We start from the raw sequence: 16,955 nt of genomic DNA, 5'->3' as shown, positions 1-16,955 counted from the left end.
CTTTTTTCTTGCTCGGTTGTTTATATTGATTCTTGTAATGTACATTCTCACCATAATTATAGTAAACAATATTTTTTCTTGATCTTGACTTGCTTCTACCTATGCGTGAATCACTTGTATCCTTAGATTTTAACCTTCCTTTGTTTTCTGAGATAAGTGCTTGTGAATCAATATGAGATGTTGCTGAATTCTTTCTTCTCAACTCCTCATTTAATAAATTGCTTGTTACTTTACTCATAGTGACAACAACATCTGGTGTAGAATTACTAAGGGAAACCACTAGTATCTCCAAACTTCTAACAATGAATTAAGAAGTAACAATGCATATAACTCATCGTCAAGAGATATTTTCATAGAGAATAACTAGTTAGTGATACTTTGCATTTTATTCAAATGCTTAGTAATAGAAACGCTCTCTTTATATTTTAGGTTCACAAGTTTTTTGATCGAAAAAGCTTTGTTGCTAGTCTTTTTTCTTTCATAGAGATATTTTAACTTTTTCTAAAGAGAGTATGGATAACTTTCAATGGAAATACGGTGAAATACACTATCATTGAGCCACTACCGAAGAAACCTGATTGTTTTTTTATCTAATCTCTTCCACTCATCATCTATCATAGTTATGAGCTTTGCACTATTCCCTTGCAAATGTGTATATAAAATTTTGTAATATAAGAGATTTTCCATTCTTGGTTTTCATATCATCAAATTGTTTCCACTAAGCTAATCATGTGAGAGACACTACCAGCCTCTATGTTCGAACACAAAATTTAAATTACCAAAACCTTGCTTTGATACTAGTTGATGGGATAAAAAAAGAAGTTTGCATATGAGTAAATACAAACAGACCATAAGACATAGCAGAATTAAATAAAAATCATAATCAAATATGACATCAAGATTTTCTCTAGCTTGCGTGCTTGTATTTGTTCTTATATAAAGTTCTCTTTTTATCTTGGTGTCCTATTTAATTATGATTTTTATTTAATTTAATTAATATTGTGTATTATGATCTACTTATATTTATTCTTATATAAAGTTCTCTTTTTATCTCATCAACTAGTATCAGAGCAAGGTTTTAATGATTTAATTTTTGTATTTGAACTTGAAGGCCGGTAGTATTTTTCGTATAATTAGTTTGAATGGAAATAATTGGATGATATGAAAACAAAAAATGAAAGATCTCTTATATTGTAAAAAATTATATGGACCTTTGTAAGGGGATAATGCAAAGGCCACAATTATAACAGATGCTGAGTGGAAGAGGTTAGATTGAAAAATAATCGGGTTTATTCGATGGTGACTTGATAACAGTGCATTTCACCATTTTTCTACTGAAAGTTCCACGTACTTCCTTCGAAAAATTTGGAAAGTCTTTATGAAAGAAAAATGACTAACAATAAAGCTTTCTTGATTAGAAAACTTATGAACCTGAAATATAAATATGATATTTTTTATTACTAAGCATTTGAATGAAATGTAGAGTATCACTGACCAATTATCCTCTATGAAAATGTCTCTTAATAATGAGTTACAAGCATTGTTACTTTTCAATTTATTGCTAGAAAGTTGGGAGACACTAGTGGTTTCCCTCAGTAATTCTACACCAGATGGTGTTGTCACTATGAGTCAAGTAACAAGTAGTTTGTTGAATGAAAAATTAAGAAAAAGAATTTATTAACATATTAGATTGATTCACAGACACTTATCTTAGAGAATAGAGAAAATATTAAAATCCAAGGATATAAGCGATTTACGTTATGGGTAGAAGCAAGTCAAGATCAAAAAAAGATTTAGTGGGAAAAGACATTACAAGAATTAATACATTGAATGAGGAGTTGAGAAAAAAAAAATCATTAATATCTTAGATTGATTCACAGACACTTATCTTAGAGAATAAAAAAATATTAAAATCTAAGAATATAATTGATACATATACTTCTTATCATATTACATACGGAAGGAGTTCTTTACTACATATAAATCTAAAAATTTATTAAGATGAACAACTATGACACGGAAATGAATAATATTCATATAAAAATCAATATTGACTGCTTGTATTTATTTATATATAAAATTTTTTATCTCATTATTATAATTCTTAATATATGGTCAATTAATGTTTGGCACGTATGCCATCTATCCAAACCTGCTGGTGCGTTATGCTATGCTCCATCGCTAGTTGGGCCTACCAATGCGAGTGGTCCGTGTAACTAATCACGTAACGTAACATCGTCATGTACACTAGATGAGTACACATCATATACGAGAAAGGCACTGATTACAAAATGAAGCGGCAGTGGAAGGACAATCCATGGCCTCTACTCTAAAACCTCACACACTTCATCTGTCAAATAATAAGATGGAGACAGCGGTCCCCCTGACATGAGTCTGTTTTTACGCTTTTCTTCTTTCTCTGAACCTTTTCCAGAGAAGCGTTTGGACTCCCAGACTGGTAGAATACGAAAAAGCTGAAAAGGGAAGACGAAGCAGCAACGACAGAGCCACCAAAGCAACCAGCCAACCTGCCCCATACTTACCCTTCTTCGACCTCTTGCTTATGTTCATGCGCAGCTCCAAAGAAATCCGAGCAAAAAAGAATTTGATGACCAATAAATAAATACTAGTTTTCCTTTGTTCCTGCCATGAACTGAAGAAATCCAACTCCACAAAGGCCAACCATCCCAAAAACAAAACAAAGAAGTAATAATGATAATAATAAAGAACATGAGGTTTGGTCGAACCAAGAAGATTCTGTCTCCGTTCCGTTGCTCCACTGCCGCGCCGCTGATTCTCCTAAGTGCTCGCCGTCCGGTCGGCGATGCCCTCCATCATCCGAACGACCTCGGGGATGTCAGGTCGGGCGTCCGGCATGGTGGCGACGCAGGACATGGCGATCTGGAGAAGCTGCACCATCTCCTCCTCGGTGGTGGGATAGCGCATGAGCTCCACGTCGAACACCTCCGCCGTCCACTCCTCCCGCACGACAGACTGCACCCAACGCGGCAAGTCGATTCCCTCCTCGCCCAACGACGCCTGGTTCGGCGACTTCCCGGTCAGCAGCTCCAGGAGGAGCACGCCGAAGCTGTAGACGTCCGACTTGAAGGTGGGCCGCCTTGTCTCGATGACCTCCGGAGCGCGGTAACCGGCGACACGGTTGGGTGGGGCGGCGGAGCCAAAGAGCGGGTGGAGGCCGAAGTCGGAGACGACGACAGAGTGGAGGTCGGAACGGAGGAGGACGTTGGAAGCTTTGATGTTCCCGTGGACGATGCGCGCAGACGTGTGGAGGTGGGAGATGCCGCGGCCAGCGGCGAGGGCGATGCGCATCCGGCTCTCCCAGCCCAGCGGCGTCCGACCCGATCCTCGACTCCCTGTTGTGTGTTTTTGTTCGACAGAGTCAAAGCTCAATCGAAGTCGGGACTTTTACTTTCACAACATCTTTATTTGATGTATTAAGTTAATATTCTTTTTCTCTCGCAAATATATGATTTCATATAGTAAGAACAATCCAATTCTAAATATCTTAAACGAATATAAAGATACTAGAGAGAGTGAGGGGAGTGAAGACTGACCGTGGAGGAGGGAGGAGAGGCTCCCGACGGGGAGGTAGTCGAGAACGATGAGCTTCTCATCCTTGGAGTAGTAGTAGGCCCGCAGCGGCAGCAGGTTGTCCATGCGCTCCAACTGTCCCAGCGTCTCTACGTGCTCCTCGAACTCCCGCCTGGACACGGCCACGTCCTTAAGCCGCTTCACCACCACGGTGGTGCCCTCCTCCAGCACCGCCTTGTACGAAGTCCCCACGCTCCCCTTTCCTAGAACCTCCGCCGACGCCCGCAGAAGGTCTTCAAGGTCGAAACGGTACCCTCCCCCGCTCCCCACGAGCACCAGTCGGTTCTTCTCCGCTGCCCCCGCCATTGCAGCTGCCCCGCTACCTGCCACGCCGCTGCCCAGGTCGTCCTTGGAGGACGACGTTATTCCCGTCCCTCCCGACCTCCCTGCTGCCTCATCCGCAGCCGCAGCCGTCATCGCCGCCTTCTGCTTTCGCCGCCTCCGCAGCAACGTCAAGCATATCAGGAACAGCAGCAGGACCAGCAACAGGACGACGACCGCCGCCACCAAGATCCCCACGATCGACGTCTTCGATAATTTCTTCCTCGACTTGACCGGGTTCTCCTCCGCCGTTGGCGATGGCGCCGGAGAGGGGAAGAACGGGTTGCAAGGCGGCAGCGGACGGCCGCATAGATCTAGGTTCCCGACGAAGGACGACTCGGGGAACCGCCTCAGAGTCCTGGGGATGGATCCATTGAGACGGTTGTACGAGACATTGAAGCCGACGAGGGAATCGATGCTGATGCTGGGGAGACTGCCGGAGAGGCGGTTGTTCTGTAAGAGGAGACCGGTGAGGTGGGTGAGGTTGCTGAGCGCGAAAGGGATTTCACCGGTGAGGTTGTTGCCGGATAGGTCGAGGCGGCCGAGGCCAGTCAGCTGGGACAGCCAGGAGGGTATCCCGCCGGAGAAGAGGTTGTTCTGGAGGTAGAGGCCGTGGAGGCTAGCGAGGCCAGCAAAGTCGTCGGGGATTGGGCCGGAGAGGCGGTTCAAGCGAAGGGAGAGGATGCGGAGGGAGGAGAGACGGCCGAGCGTACCAGCGGGAATGGGGCCGACAAGGCCGACTGCGGGGAGGCGGAGGGCAACCACAGCGGTGCGGTTGGCGTCGCAGGTGACTCCCACCCAGTCGCAGGCCGAGGAGTTAGCGTCCCACCGGATGCGCTGCTTGTGCGGGATGGCGTCGAGGAAAGCCAGCAGCGCCGCCCGGTCCTGGATGGGCTCGGAACGCACAGCTAACGGACCCAGGCGGCCAATGGCGACGAAGAATACGAGGAGAAGAAGCGGAAGAAGAGGACGCGCCATTTCGAGGGGGACGGGGGGAGACGAGCGTCGCATCGGCGATGAGGAATCAACCAAAGGGGGGGATTGAAATGGGAAGCTTTTTACGGCGATGGGGGGAAAGTATTTGGGTGACGAGGAGCATCTTTGAAGATTGAGAAGGAAGGAGTGAGCGTATCATTGGATGCAGAGTACATAGAGAGAACGGAAGGAGTAGTAAATAGTAGTAGTAGCAGGCATCACGATCGGAGGAGGAGAGGGGGGAGGGGGGTGGTGGGGGCGTGAGGGCTATGATGAACTTTTTGGACTCGACAAATTGCTTTCCTTTCTTTTTCTGTTCCTCTCTCCTTCTTTACGGAAAATAAACAGAAGAGCGGTCTCTCTTTTAAGGTTATTCCCACAAAAAGCATCGAAGCCGTTTGATTTCTTGGTTCAAATTGGTTCGGAGGTTTATTTCTGTTCTTCTCCACGTATATGAATTGGGCGTCTTTTAAATTTGGGACTACTACAAACCGGTCGAATTCCAGGAAAGGTTTTAGGGATTTGAGGGTATTGGGGTATTCGATCAAAAAAGAATTTGGTGGGCTTACATGGAAAATTGCTGAATGGGTGCGGTCAGGTGGGCAAATCAGAAAGGCAGAGACCTTTCCAGGAAATTGCCAAGGCATTAGATGACATACAATAAATCCCGTAATCAACATAGTTTCCGGTGTCAAATATGGTCTTCTGGGAAATTACTAGCCATTCTTTAATACTACGGTAGTATTCGGCGGCGAGACTTATCCTTTGTAAAAGGAAAATTAATTATGTTTACTATTATTCATGCATTCAATTTTTATGCAATTAGCTGACTTCTCCTATCAGGCAGGAGAGAGAGGAAAAAGAATTAACGAAAAGTTGCCCGTAGGAGAATTATAGACAAATGTGCTAATTAGTTTATTATCCAACTAATTAAATGTGTTGGTAGTATTGTATAATGACGAATATGATAATGTTTTAGCTTTTTTTTTTTTTTCTTTCAGATTGAAAGAGTGGGCATCAGTGTCAAATTCAACTAAAGATTATATTTTTAATCCCCAAACCACACAAACCCTTGTTGATTTTCTTCTCTGAGTGTATATAATTGACAGAAAACATCATATGTCATCATTATATTAGGTTATTTTCAATCATATATATATATATATATATAATGATATTGATTATGTTAAAGCATGTTTTAGTTATCGATTATGATATTGATTCGGAGTCAATCGAAATCTTATAAAACCTTTGTCTTGGCATTAGGTGGTGTCGAGCAAGAATATTTCAAAATCAAACTTTGTAAAACTACTTCAAATCCATGTCGAGAGCATTCTTAATAAATCCTTCTAATGATTGAGTTAGTTTTTAATTTAGTATATTCAACTAAATATAGAGTCTATGAGAGTTGATGTACTAAGAGAGAGTCTAACTCGGATAATATACCTGAAGGATCTTTTATATTCAATATCGTTGCTTAATATCGGGAATGATTGTATGCCTCATATGACATTTGATACAATTATGTAATGTTAAATCTGAAGATAATAACACAACTATAAATATGATCATAACGTCTAAAAGGTAATATCCTATCGATCGTATGATGTCGTTCACATAGAAATGAAGTGTCAATCACGTGATAACGAGGTATCGACTGTCTTCCCTATATTATTATATCTTGAATATCCTCATTATATATATATATATATATATAAAATATTTTTAGTATTAGTTTTTATAATAATCTTCTAACATTTATTCTGTTTTGTGCGTAGGGGACCTTCTCCTACCTACTTGTGGCATAAATATTAATTGATTGTAGGGTTTGAAACTAGGGGAATAAACTAGAACTACTTGATTCAGTTCATTAGGACATGTACTGTATTTATAGCTAGTTAGCATTTTGGTGAAGCAATTGGTTTATTGATACAACAGGCATTCAGGGAAGTCTCTGCCTTTAGAGAGAGTATGTTGATCATTTGAATGGAATCAAATTTATTCGCAGAACTGTTAACAAAGGACCCATCACAGTAATGAGAATTTAAACTGCAGATGGGAAAATCCACTGTCAACCAAATGGAAGAGAGAAACTCGAGCCGTCAATGGACTCAAAACCAAGAGGAACACAACCAGCACGAAGTGAGCGCAGCGCAAAAAGGCAAAAGGTGGCGAGACTAAAAGGAAGCTGCTGCTGCTGCTGCTGCTGCAAGGCAATTGGAAAGGGCCATATGCCGTGAAATAGCTATAGGAGTTTCCTGAACAGTTGGTGGAAAGGTGTAAACAACCATCTCAATCGATCCATTGCAAATAATAGTTTGAGTTCCACGAAAAGCTAACCTTTGAAGCATCTGCTCCCCAACATGAATCTGGAGGTTGGTGGAGTGTGATGCCCTGAGGACCTAAACAGGGGAAGATAGCGGTCCAGAAGCATTGAGAGATCCGTGCCGATGGCTTCCTTGCATGTTCAGCAGCTAGTGATCGTTTTTGCAGACGTTGATGTCACGACTTTGTTCACTGTAAATTACGTGTCGCAGAGAGAGAGAGAGAGAGAGAGAGAGAGAGAGAGAGAGAGAGAGAGAGACGATAAAGAAATCAGTAAGTAGGAGGGTTCTCGTGAAAGAAAAGAAAGAAACGGAAGGGGTGATTTATCGGTGATCAAATGTTCCCCCACAAAACGAAACGAACACACCATGAACACCAACAGTAACAAGCAATGATCTTTCAATTATTTGGGGTCAGCATCATTTTCAATAATTGAGGTCTTGGTAATACAGCCTATATGGTAGATGTCGATCAATCTCGTCTTAGTTTGAGCCATATGTCGATGATATATGGGTCAATTCGACTTAGTTTGAGCTTAAATGATACGATGGATGTGGGTAATATATAGATCAATCTAACTTAGTTCAAGCTTAGAGAGAACTAATACAGCCTCAGAAGCTCGAGTGAATATTGGCCTATACAAACATCGAGATTGGATAGGGTTCCGACATGATCTCTTCTCTCCAACACTAATTAATCTCAAATAGATAATAAGAGTTTTTGAGTAAATAATTATCGTAATTTGGTGAACTTTTTATAGTGAACTTAACCAAGAGGAATATTTAGTGATATAAATAAAATAATCTTCCAAAATCTTATATTTGGCTAATGTTCACATAATTGTTAACCAAAACTCTTTTTTTTCTTACCAATTGTTCTACCACACATGGAGTCATATATATATATATATATATATATATATATATATATATATATATATATATATATATATATATATATATATATATATATATATATATATATATATATAAAGGTTTCTTCATGAATAATCCAACCCAACACAGATCAAGACGATCGATTTGGCCAACATAAATTGGTTTATTTTTTATTTATGTAATTTATATTACTGCAAACCTTCTTAATCTTCTCTTTGTATTTTTATAAAAGCTTTCAAATTCAATTTCTCATGAAACGGTTTTCGTCGAAATCAGATTTTATCATGTGAAGGTTTTTCAAACCGATGTTTTTACCACGGCACTAATTCACCCCCCTCCTCTTAGTATCGTTCTTGATCCTAACAATTTTTTATTCAAAAGTTATTGAAAGATTCAATAAGAAAACCTATTATCCCTTTGATCAAAATTTTACATCTTATTTTTTGAATGATATTTTAATCACTATTAGAGTCTCCCTAAGTTCTTACAAGAACCTCTCCAAGGACGTGAAGGACGTGAAGTTTTACTCCGTTGACAGGTCTAAACATCAACAAAGGGAAATATATAGTGTTCTTCCCCAAAAATTACCTGGCTGAGGTAGTCTATAATGCTCTTGAGTTCATCGAAGGAACTTGTGGCTCATTTCTTACCTCGGAATCTATCTTGCTCACAATCATATTACCATCAATATCCATATTCAAATCATTGATAAGTCCCTTAACAAGATCAGTGGGTGGCAAAAAAATTTTTTTTTCACAAGCTGGCAAGGTAACCCTGATCAACTCAGTTCGCAATTCTATTCCTCTTCATGAACTACTAACAAGTTTGCTAATAGAATCTCTAAGCACATTTAAGTATTTCTTCTAGGGTGACTCCCCACCCATGGAAAGATTAGACTACTAAGTTAAAATCAGGTTACTATCTCTAAAGATTATAGAGATCTGGTATGTAGGATATCAATATTGTTAGATATATGTTGATATAAGATGAATTCTTCTGATCTTGATTGGATCCAATTCTCTTTTGGGCTAGAGTGTTACATGCCAAGTATGATGTCCTTGATACTTGAGCTTCACTAATTTTGAAAGGTATCACATGTACAATTCAATGTCTTAGAGAGGGGCTTAGGAGGATAGTTGGATCGAGTTTAAGTAATTGTTATTTTTCACCTTCATCTTATTGATAAGATAATAAGTGTGCTAATAGCATACCTACTATCCCTAAAGATTCTAGAGGTCTGGGTGTGTAGGATATCAGTGTAGTTAGATATCTTGTTAATGCAAAACAAATTCTTTCGATCATGAATGGATCCGATTCCCTTTAGGCTAGAGTGCTGTATATCAAGTATGATGTGCTTGATCCTTGCAACTCGATTTGTAAAAGAGCTTCACATATATAATTCAATATGTTATAGAGGGGCTTAGTAAGATAGTTGAGTCAGATTTAAGTATTGGATTATAACTATGCTAATGATATGCATAGTGTTAATGATATGATAGTTCAAAGAATATGTAATATGTAACTACTTAATAGGTAAGATAACAGGCATGCACCTCGCTTTTGAGTTCGATGATAGCAGTTGAGTTTGTCATCTTTACATGTAAGAGTTAGTGACATCTAAGAACATCTATAGGTTCTCGAGGGATAAACAGATTGGTCATGGGAAAGATTGAGATGGCTAAAAGATGATTTGAAGATGTAATGCTTTTCCTAAAATCAAAATATGTTTATGAAAACTGATTGGAATATCCTATAATCAAAACTAACTTTCAATTTTTTGTATATACATAAATGATCTAATGAGGATGGGTTAAACAAACAATAGTTTAACAAGTTCAGCAATAGCCAATCTCATCATCTTCTTCTTTTTTCCATTTAGTTAATGGTATGCTCCACCTTACAAGTCCAATGATCACCAAAACTAAGCCCAGCTCCCTCCATTGCAAGAACAGACTTCTTACAATGTCTCTCTTACTGTTTTTTGTGATGGTTCCTACACTAACACTGGTGCTAATGCAGGGACTGTTTTTTGTGCTCCAACATCTGTGAGGACCGACCACTCATCGGACTTCAAGTCATCTCCACACTGAAATATGATGCTTTGAACATGACAGCTCAGCGAATCTGGGATGCTTCGAACAAGACAGCTCAGCGAATCTTTCATAATATCAACGTCGAAACTGGTTGTTGCATGAGTGATAATTTATAATAGATTTAGGTTCATTTCTGGGCAGATGTGCAACTCTATTTCTCATAACCTTAACAATCAGATAAATAAGGCTTTTTTTATTTAATTGAATTTTTTTTTGGGTTCTGCTGATGTCCAAATTATTTAATTGAAAGTTGGTCTGGTTTTTCCAAAAAGAAAAAAGCTAAATTTGGGCATGCATAAGGAGTTTCGATGTATCTATGCCCTCCATCTCATAGAGACTCGAGAGGAATTAGCTTGAGTTCCAGCGTGCCTTCTGTCGGCTTTTTTAACTTGCATGACGCTTATTCTGGCTTGTCGAAGAGCTCCGACGATTTTAGCTTCGAGTTAAGGTTAAGATTCGCTCAATGTGTCAACGATTAGTTAGTTACCATCTTTTTCATAAACATGACAACAACCATCATCATAGATGTAAAACACACATGGGGTTGACGACGATGAAGTTGATGTTCATGGAGACGAATGGCATCGCGATGAAAGCATATTTTATTGATGTCAGAGGCAATCAGGTAATTACGTCGATGTCGATATCAACGACATCGTCGTTCATCATCAAATATTAAAATTATATTTTTATTAATAAAATTAATATCATTAGGATAAATGAATTTACCTATTTCATTTGGTAGTTTTTATAGGTATTCATAATACATAATTCGAAATATTAAAAATAATTAATTAAAGGGACTGATATTTAATTAAACCACGTGCATCACGAGTTCCGACGCATCTCATTCAGCAATCTCAGCGAGACTCGAGGGTAATCAGCTCGAGTTCCAACGCGCCTTCGGCCGGCTTCTTTAACCCGCTTGACGCCCATTCTTGCTTGCTGAAGAGAGACGCAGAAGAAGAAGCACCGGAGAAATGGCGTTGGAAGACTCAGCCGCCAAGCAAAAGTACCCGAAGATCGACTTCTCAGGGCTGGACATTGCCAGCCCTGGAAAGCCTCGATGGGAAGCCGTGCGCGAGCAGGTGATGGAGGCGCTCGCCTCCTGCGGCTTCTTCGAGGCCGTGTTCCCGCAAGTCACCCAGGAGCTACGCGAGTCCCTCTTCGGCACGGCCATGAAGGAGCTCTTCGCCCTTCCGTTGGACACCAAGCTCAGGAACACCTCCAACAAGCCCTTCCACGGCTACCTCGGTCAGATCCCCTACCTCTCCTATGAGAGCCTGGCCATCTTGGACGCGTCGCTTCCACAGGGCGTCGATAGCTTCACCAGCCTCATGTGGCCCGGCGGAAACCCCGCCTTCAGGTACGTGCATGCCTGCAAACCCTTCTTTCTTCTTGTTTACGGTCGACACTAACCAAATTGAGGTGCCCATTGATCAATCGACTGATCGATCGATGCGCCAGTGAGATGGTGTGCTCGTTCTCAAAACAAGTGGCGGAGCTGGACGAGATAGTCCGGAAGATGATACTGGAGACGCTTGGGGCGGAGAAATACCACAAGACCCTAATGGAGTCCCACCGGTTCCTTCTTCGGGTGTCGGAGTACCCGGCGGCACCGCCGAAGCAGCAGCAGGCGAGCGAAGAGAGGCAGCAGCTAGGCTTGGTTCCTCACCGGGACAAGAATACGCTGGCCATAGTTTGCCAGAACCAAGTGGACGGACTCGAGATGGAGACCAGTGACGGTGGATGGGTCGTCGTCACGCCCTCCCCTGCCTCCTTCATCGTCATAGCTGGTGATGCCTTTCGGGTAACTACGTTTTCTCTTACTTCTTTGCTCTGCACAAGATGACAAAAGCCGCTTAGCGTCGCATTGTTTACCCAATATATTGTGTTTCCGGTCCTACGCATCTTCCCAGTGTCATCTGAACCCTTCATCCCACCTACCACGCGCAGTCACACTCGAAAGCAACCAAGAACGAGGGTGACCCGTTGCTTGGAAGAGCAGCAACGATACACGCTCATGAATTGTATTTTGTTTGCGTCGATGGGTTTTAGTTACTACGCTGTTACTGATGCATTGACACCAGGCGTGGAGCAACGGGCGGGTGTACTCGCCCTTACACCGCATCATGGTGGGCGAGGAGGCGACGAGGTACTCCGCCATCCTCTTCTCCATCCCGGAGGACGACATGGTGATCCGCGCCCCACAGGAGCTGGCGGACGACCACCACTCTCCCGGCTTCAAGTTCAAGCCCTTCGACTATGGTAGCTACGTTCGTTTCTGCGTCACCGAGGAGGGGATGAACGCCAGCTGCCAACTCGACGCTTTCTGCGGAGTCGCCAACCAGCAGCAGGTCTGATCAATGAGTGCCCCGTACTCGATCATCGTCATGTCGTGTCGTGTCGTGTTTGACTTTCGGGTCTTGTTTCGATGAGTCTCCCAACTGCGTCGGGACGTTAATCTATCAGAATAAAGATTATGAAGTAGTCATCTCTTTCTCAACTCAGGTTTCAGTGAATTAGCCATCGCTACTCTTTTCTGAACATTCTTCAGTTCAATTTTTTATATTTTCTTAAAATATAAATGATGAATATGAGATTCGAATCCATGATTTTACAATAAATAAGTTTTCAAGATAATAAAAAAAAGGAAGAAAGAAAAATCAGCATTGTTCGTTGATGAAATCTCTGTCCAGATTTTAATAATCCGAAGACTTGAATTGGACTCAAAAGGAACAATGCTGGTTTTCTGAATATTGTCTAGCTTAAAATTTTCTATGTTGCTTTCAAAGGATAAACGATGAAAATGAGTATGATCATACGATAAACAACTTTTTTATACTTTATCTCAAAGGTAATGAAAAAAAGGGGGAGAAATATAAACTAGCATTGTTTCTTATGAACTCACTATACAGATTGATACAGTATATTTTGGGCTCAAGACACACCAGATCAGAATCCGTACTAAGGTGTTGCTCGGCATGTCACATCTCGGGAATCCCAAGACATTGTATTAAGGCGCTGCTTGGCACATCGCGTCTCGGGAATCCCAAGACGTAGCTGCCCCCAAGACATGCTAAGTCAGAATCCGTACCAAGACACTATTTGACATGTCCACCATGCCAACCCGCATACGATCGATCCACGTATAGTAATATAAATACCTCTGGTTGGCATCTAGCCCAAGGGGAAAAAAATCAATAAAACACTCCACTGACTTGCTCGTCGGAGGAGCCAAAGTCAGGATTCACTCGATGAAGGCCATTTTTGCAAGAAAGCGGCCGCCCATGACCCGCGAACGTCTCAACTCGAGAATCGCCATCCAGTGTGCGAAGGAGAGTAGTCAATCGGCCCGGATCCCGACCAACGCCAACCAGCACTCCTTCCCAAGGGCGCAGCCACCTCACGAAGACGAGCTACCAACCACCCTAGAGATAGAGAGACGCGGCTCAGCATAAACGGCACCCGGATCGGCAGACTGAGGAACGTTGTCTGAGGACAGGGAGCGTCCCAACCTCTGAAGCCGCCGACCGACATCCCCATGGCGAGTGTCCCAACCCCCGAAGTCGTCGACCGACGTCGTCACGACGAGCCATCAATCAGCATCCGGACCGAGGAATGCTGATCGACCCACCATCGCGAGGGCCCGATTGACCTCGGCATCCAACTCAATTGATAGAAGACTCCCGACATCGACCCGTGGACCCGACCGTGCTAACTCACCAGCCACGGCACATTTATTCACTAACACAGATATATAATTCAAAGACTTGAATTGGACACAAAAGAGAGACAGAAAACAATGCTGGTTTTCTGAACATCGTAACTCAAAATTTTCTATGTTTCTTTTTATGCGAAAGGTAAATGACAAGAACGAAATTCAAGTCCAAGATCTTATGATAAACGAATTTCTTATACTTTTCCTCAAATGTAATGAAAAAAGAGAAACAGAAAAACCAGCATTGTTTCTTGATGAAATCACTATACAGGTATATATAATCCGAAGACTTGAATCGGACTCAAAAGGCTAACTGCTATTTATTAGCTTCAATGGTTACCCACCATTTACATCATGGAAATCTTATAGTTCGAAACAGTACATTCTATTGCAACAAATCAATTAAAATCAAACGAATCGATTTGAATAAAACTCACGTAAGTACTCTTGGACTTGAAGATGAGCTACAAAATGTGGATTGTCAACCTCTGCCTGCTTAACCATCCAAGATGCGTTTGAGACCTGCCCTCTGCTCTGCTGTCAGCCTTGAAGGGAACTTCACCTCAAATAGAATCCTCAAGTTTCCCTTCCTACCTGGCTCCTTAACCATGGGCATCCCTTCCTTGGCGATCACAAGCTCATAGCCCGGGCTCACAATGTCAATTACAGGGATGGAGAGGTTGCGGCCATCCAGGGTGGTGAGCTCCACAGAGGTCCCTGCAAGTGCCTCCACCAGTGAGATCTTCTGACTAACGATTAGATCATTGCCATCCCTCTTGTAAACCTCGTGGGGCTTCTCATCGATGATGAAGACAAGATCTGCTGGTAGCTGCCCCGCCTGTTCATTCCCCTTCTCAGGGAAGGTTATCTTGGTTCCCTTCTTCCATCCAGGCTTCACATCAATCGTTAGTATCTCTGATTCAGGTACCATTCGTCTGTAACATTTAAAACACAATAAAATGACTAAGATTAATAAAAAAGACAGTCCAGGGAGAATCAACATATGCAATTTTAACTCACAACAAAAGAGACTATTTCTATGATTCAAACCGAGCAAATTCTTCATGTTTAGAAATATGGAGAGTGGAAGAAGGATCCTTCGACATGAATTCTTCAATTTGTTTCATTCAATATCATGCACAAAAGCATATGGCAAAGAACCAACAAAAACATATATGCTGTCACAGGTATTTCAAAGATGCAATACCCCAAGTATACATGCAATATGTCTTGGTTTGTTACAGTAGAAAAAACAACATATAATCATAAGGAAACAATGGGGGTGACCAGAGAGGGAAAGGATTTTACCCACTAGCATCCATGACATTCCTAGATATCTTCATCTTCCTAGTTGATCCAGTGTAGAGCTCTTCCAGGCTGCATGACAACTTACTCTCAACTGCCGGTGGTTTCCGTGGTTGACCTCCCCCGCCAGTTCCGACGCCATCGGTGTATGACCGGAAGACATTCTCAGCCCCGCCAAACCCACCAAAGAGACCGCCATCTGACTGGAACCTCATCGACTTGGCACGCCCCGTGGATCCAAACCCGAACGGGCTGCTACCGAAGAACTCAGCAAATATATCTTCAGCATTTCGAGGATTGAACTGGATGTCATTAGGGCCACCTGAGGAGCCGGGAGGGGGCATGCCTTTCAATCCTTCTTCTCCATATTGATCATAAACTCCTCTCTTCTGTGGATCGCTTAGGACCTGAATCGAAACAGATTATGAACATTCGGCACATGATCATCCCAAATACCATCAAGAACAGAATCAGAAAAATAATACCAATTCGTCTTCTAATTTAAATTTACTAGGATCATAATGAATCCATGACTATCTATACTCATCCCACGAGCTCTCATAGGCAAAAAGGCAAACACCTTGCAGACCTGCAAATCAAACCTTACCATGATCCGAATTGTTCGAGAAAAGATCGATGGCGAGCAAAGAGGTGATCTAAAACAACTCAGAAAGCTGTTTCAGATCCTTAATTTGACTTGTCCTATCATCTCTAGATGTATGATATAGAAACAGAAAAACATGTTGAGAAAATGCAAGATCTAACCCAGCATATAATTCGAAGAAAGCAAGCCCTTTTATAGCTATTTTGTGTCACATTACATCGCAGATGATAAGCAATCCGTTAAGAAAAGTGTGTTTCTGTATAAAAAGAAAGAGATACAATTGTGGATAACAGATCTAACGAAAACACTAAGCCATGCTGACCAAAAGAAAGCAATAGTTTTGGATCACCCGACATATATCATCGAATGATTCCAATCTAATGTACTTACTTCGTATGCTTCTGAGATCTGCTTGAATTTGGCCTCAGCTTCCTTTTTGTTTGTCGGATTCTTGTCCGGGTGCCATTTCATCGCCAGTTTCCGGTACGTTTTCTTGAGATCCTCATCGGATGCGTTCTTGGCCACCTTCAAGATGTTGTAGTAATCGACACCCATTCCCTATCACAAACCACGAATCCACCAAAAAATGCCCCAATTTCCAGCAGAGAGACAGCCAAGAAGAAGCAGCAGATCAAAGCACGAGATTTGGAAGTTCCCTTCCGATCTAGCCCACATCCACTGTAGATGAAGGGGAAGACAAATCACAAGCTTGAATTCCAAGGCTTTGATCGGTGAGAAGCATAAGATGAGAAGGAAACGTTGCACATCCTTGATTCTATAGCTATTGGTCTCGATTGATTCACGGGGAACAGAGGAGCTCTCGTTGCACGTTGCACGTTGCACCAAACGCAAAAGGGCGATGAAATAGACGGACATCAAGAATATATAGTCTTTGGATCCTCTGCGCCACGTTGACCATCTGTTCTTACAAACGAGCGGTCCTGATGTCTTCGCTCAGACCACTGGTTTCTACGTACGCACTATCCTACAACCATAGTCACGCGTGGCGTCCGTCCAATGGAGAAGTAGGGAACCACCGAAAGCCATGTTGGGCATACGAATTATGCGGGCGTCTTCCTCTCCTTATTATTTATTATGATTAT

General features: G+C 42.1%; 3 protein-coding genes across 3 annotated transcripts; 1 reads left to right on the top strand and 2 right to left on the bottom strand.

Moving 5' to 3' along the window:
* Positions 1–2,648: 2,648 nt before the first annotated feature.
* On the bottom strand, positions 2,649–5,049 carry LOC103979270 (probable inactive receptor kinase At2g26730). Its single transcript, XM_009395347.3, has 2 exons — positions 3,576–5,049; positions 2,649–3,374 (listed from the first exon to the last, which is right to left on the bottom strand). Exons 1-2 carry the CDS (start codon positions 4,942–4,944, stop codon positions 2,800–2,802), a joined length of 1,944 nt encoding a protein of 647 aa, XP_009393622.2. The 5' UTR covers positions 4,945–5,049; the 3' UTR covers positions 2,649–2,799.
* A 6,012-nt stretch (positions 5,050–11,061) lies between these two features.
* LOC135637647 (2-oxoglutarate-dependent dioxygenase AOP2-like) lies at positions 11,062–12,728 on the top strand. The gene is made up of 3 exons (XM_065150325.1): positions 11,062–11,588; positions 11,690–12,032; positions 12,313–12,728. Exons 1-3 carry the CDS (start codon positions 11,203–11,205, stop codon positions 12,583–12,585), a joined length of 1,002 nt encoding a protein of 333 aa, XP_065006397.1. The 5' UTR covers positions 11,062–11,202; the 3' UTR covers positions 12,586–12,728.
* Positions 12,729–14,241: 1,513 nt separating this feature from the next.
* Positions 14,242–16,682, bottom strand: LOC135628143 (uncharacterized). The gene is made up of 3 exons (XM_065134627.1): positions 16,243–16,682; positions 15,252–15,655; positions 14,242–14,878 (listed from the first exon to the last, which is right to left on the bottom strand). The coding sequence occupies exons 1-3, from the start codon at positions 16,405–16,407 to the stop codon at positions 14,440–14,442; spliced, it is 1,008 nt and encodes a 335-aa protein (XP_064990699.1). The 5' UTR covers positions 16,408–16,682; the 3' UTR covers positions 14,242–14,439.
* Positions 16,683–16,955: the final 273 nt, after the last annotated feature.

Source organism: Musa acuminata, chromosome BXJ1-3 (genome assembly GCF_036884655.1).
Source record: "Musa acuminata AAA Group cultivar baxijiao chromosome BXJ1-3, Cavendish_Baxijiao_AAA, whole genome shotgun sequence".
NCBI lineage: Eukaryota > Viridiplantae > Streptophyta > Magnoliopsida > Zingiberales > Musaceae > Musa > Musa acuminata.
The sequence above is the reverse complement of the archived record's forward strand: the minus strand, read 5'-3'. Positions and strand labels throughout refer to the sequence as shown.

What these genes read in the sequence shown, in the direction of transcription:
- LOC103979270 (XM_009395347.3), bottom strand. Translation starts at nt 4,944, where the DNA reads ATGCGACGCTCGTCTCCCCCCGTCCCCCTCGAAATGGCGCGTCCTCTT. An exon ending in CCTCTCCTCCCTCCTCCACG is followed by an intron (nt 3,375 to 3,575) that starts GTCAGTCTTCAC and finishes AACACACAACAG; the next exon opens with GGAGTCGAGGATCGGGTCGG.
- LOC135637647 (XM_065150325.1), top strand. Translation starts at nt 11,203, where the DNA reads ATGGCGTTGGAAGACTCAGCCGCCAAGCAAAAGTACCCGAAGATCGAC. An exon ending in GGCGGAAACCCCGCCTTCAG is followed by an intron (nt 11,589 to 11,689) that starts GTACGTGCATGC and finishes TCGATGCGCCAG; the next exon opens with TGAGATGGTGTGCTCGTTCT. An exon ending in TAGCTGGTGATGCCTTTCGG is followed by an intron (nt 12,033 to 12,312) that starts GTAACTACGTTT and finishes CATTGACACCAG; the next exon opens with GCGTGGAGCAACGGGCGGGT.
- LOC135628143 (XM_065134627.1), bottom strand. Translation starts at nt 16,407, where the DNA reads ATGGGTGTCGATTACTACAACATCTTGAAGGTGGCCAAGAACGCATCC. An exon ending in AGATCTCAGAAGCATACGAA is followed by an intron (nt 15,656 to 16,242) that starts GTAAGTACATTA and finishes GTTTCGATTCAG; the next exon opens with GTCCTAAGCGATCCACAGAA. An exon ending in AATGTCATGGATGCTAGTGG is followed by an intron (nt 14,879 to 15,251) that starts GTAAAATCCTTT and finishes TAAATGTTACAG; the next exon opens with ACGAATGGTACCTGAATCAG.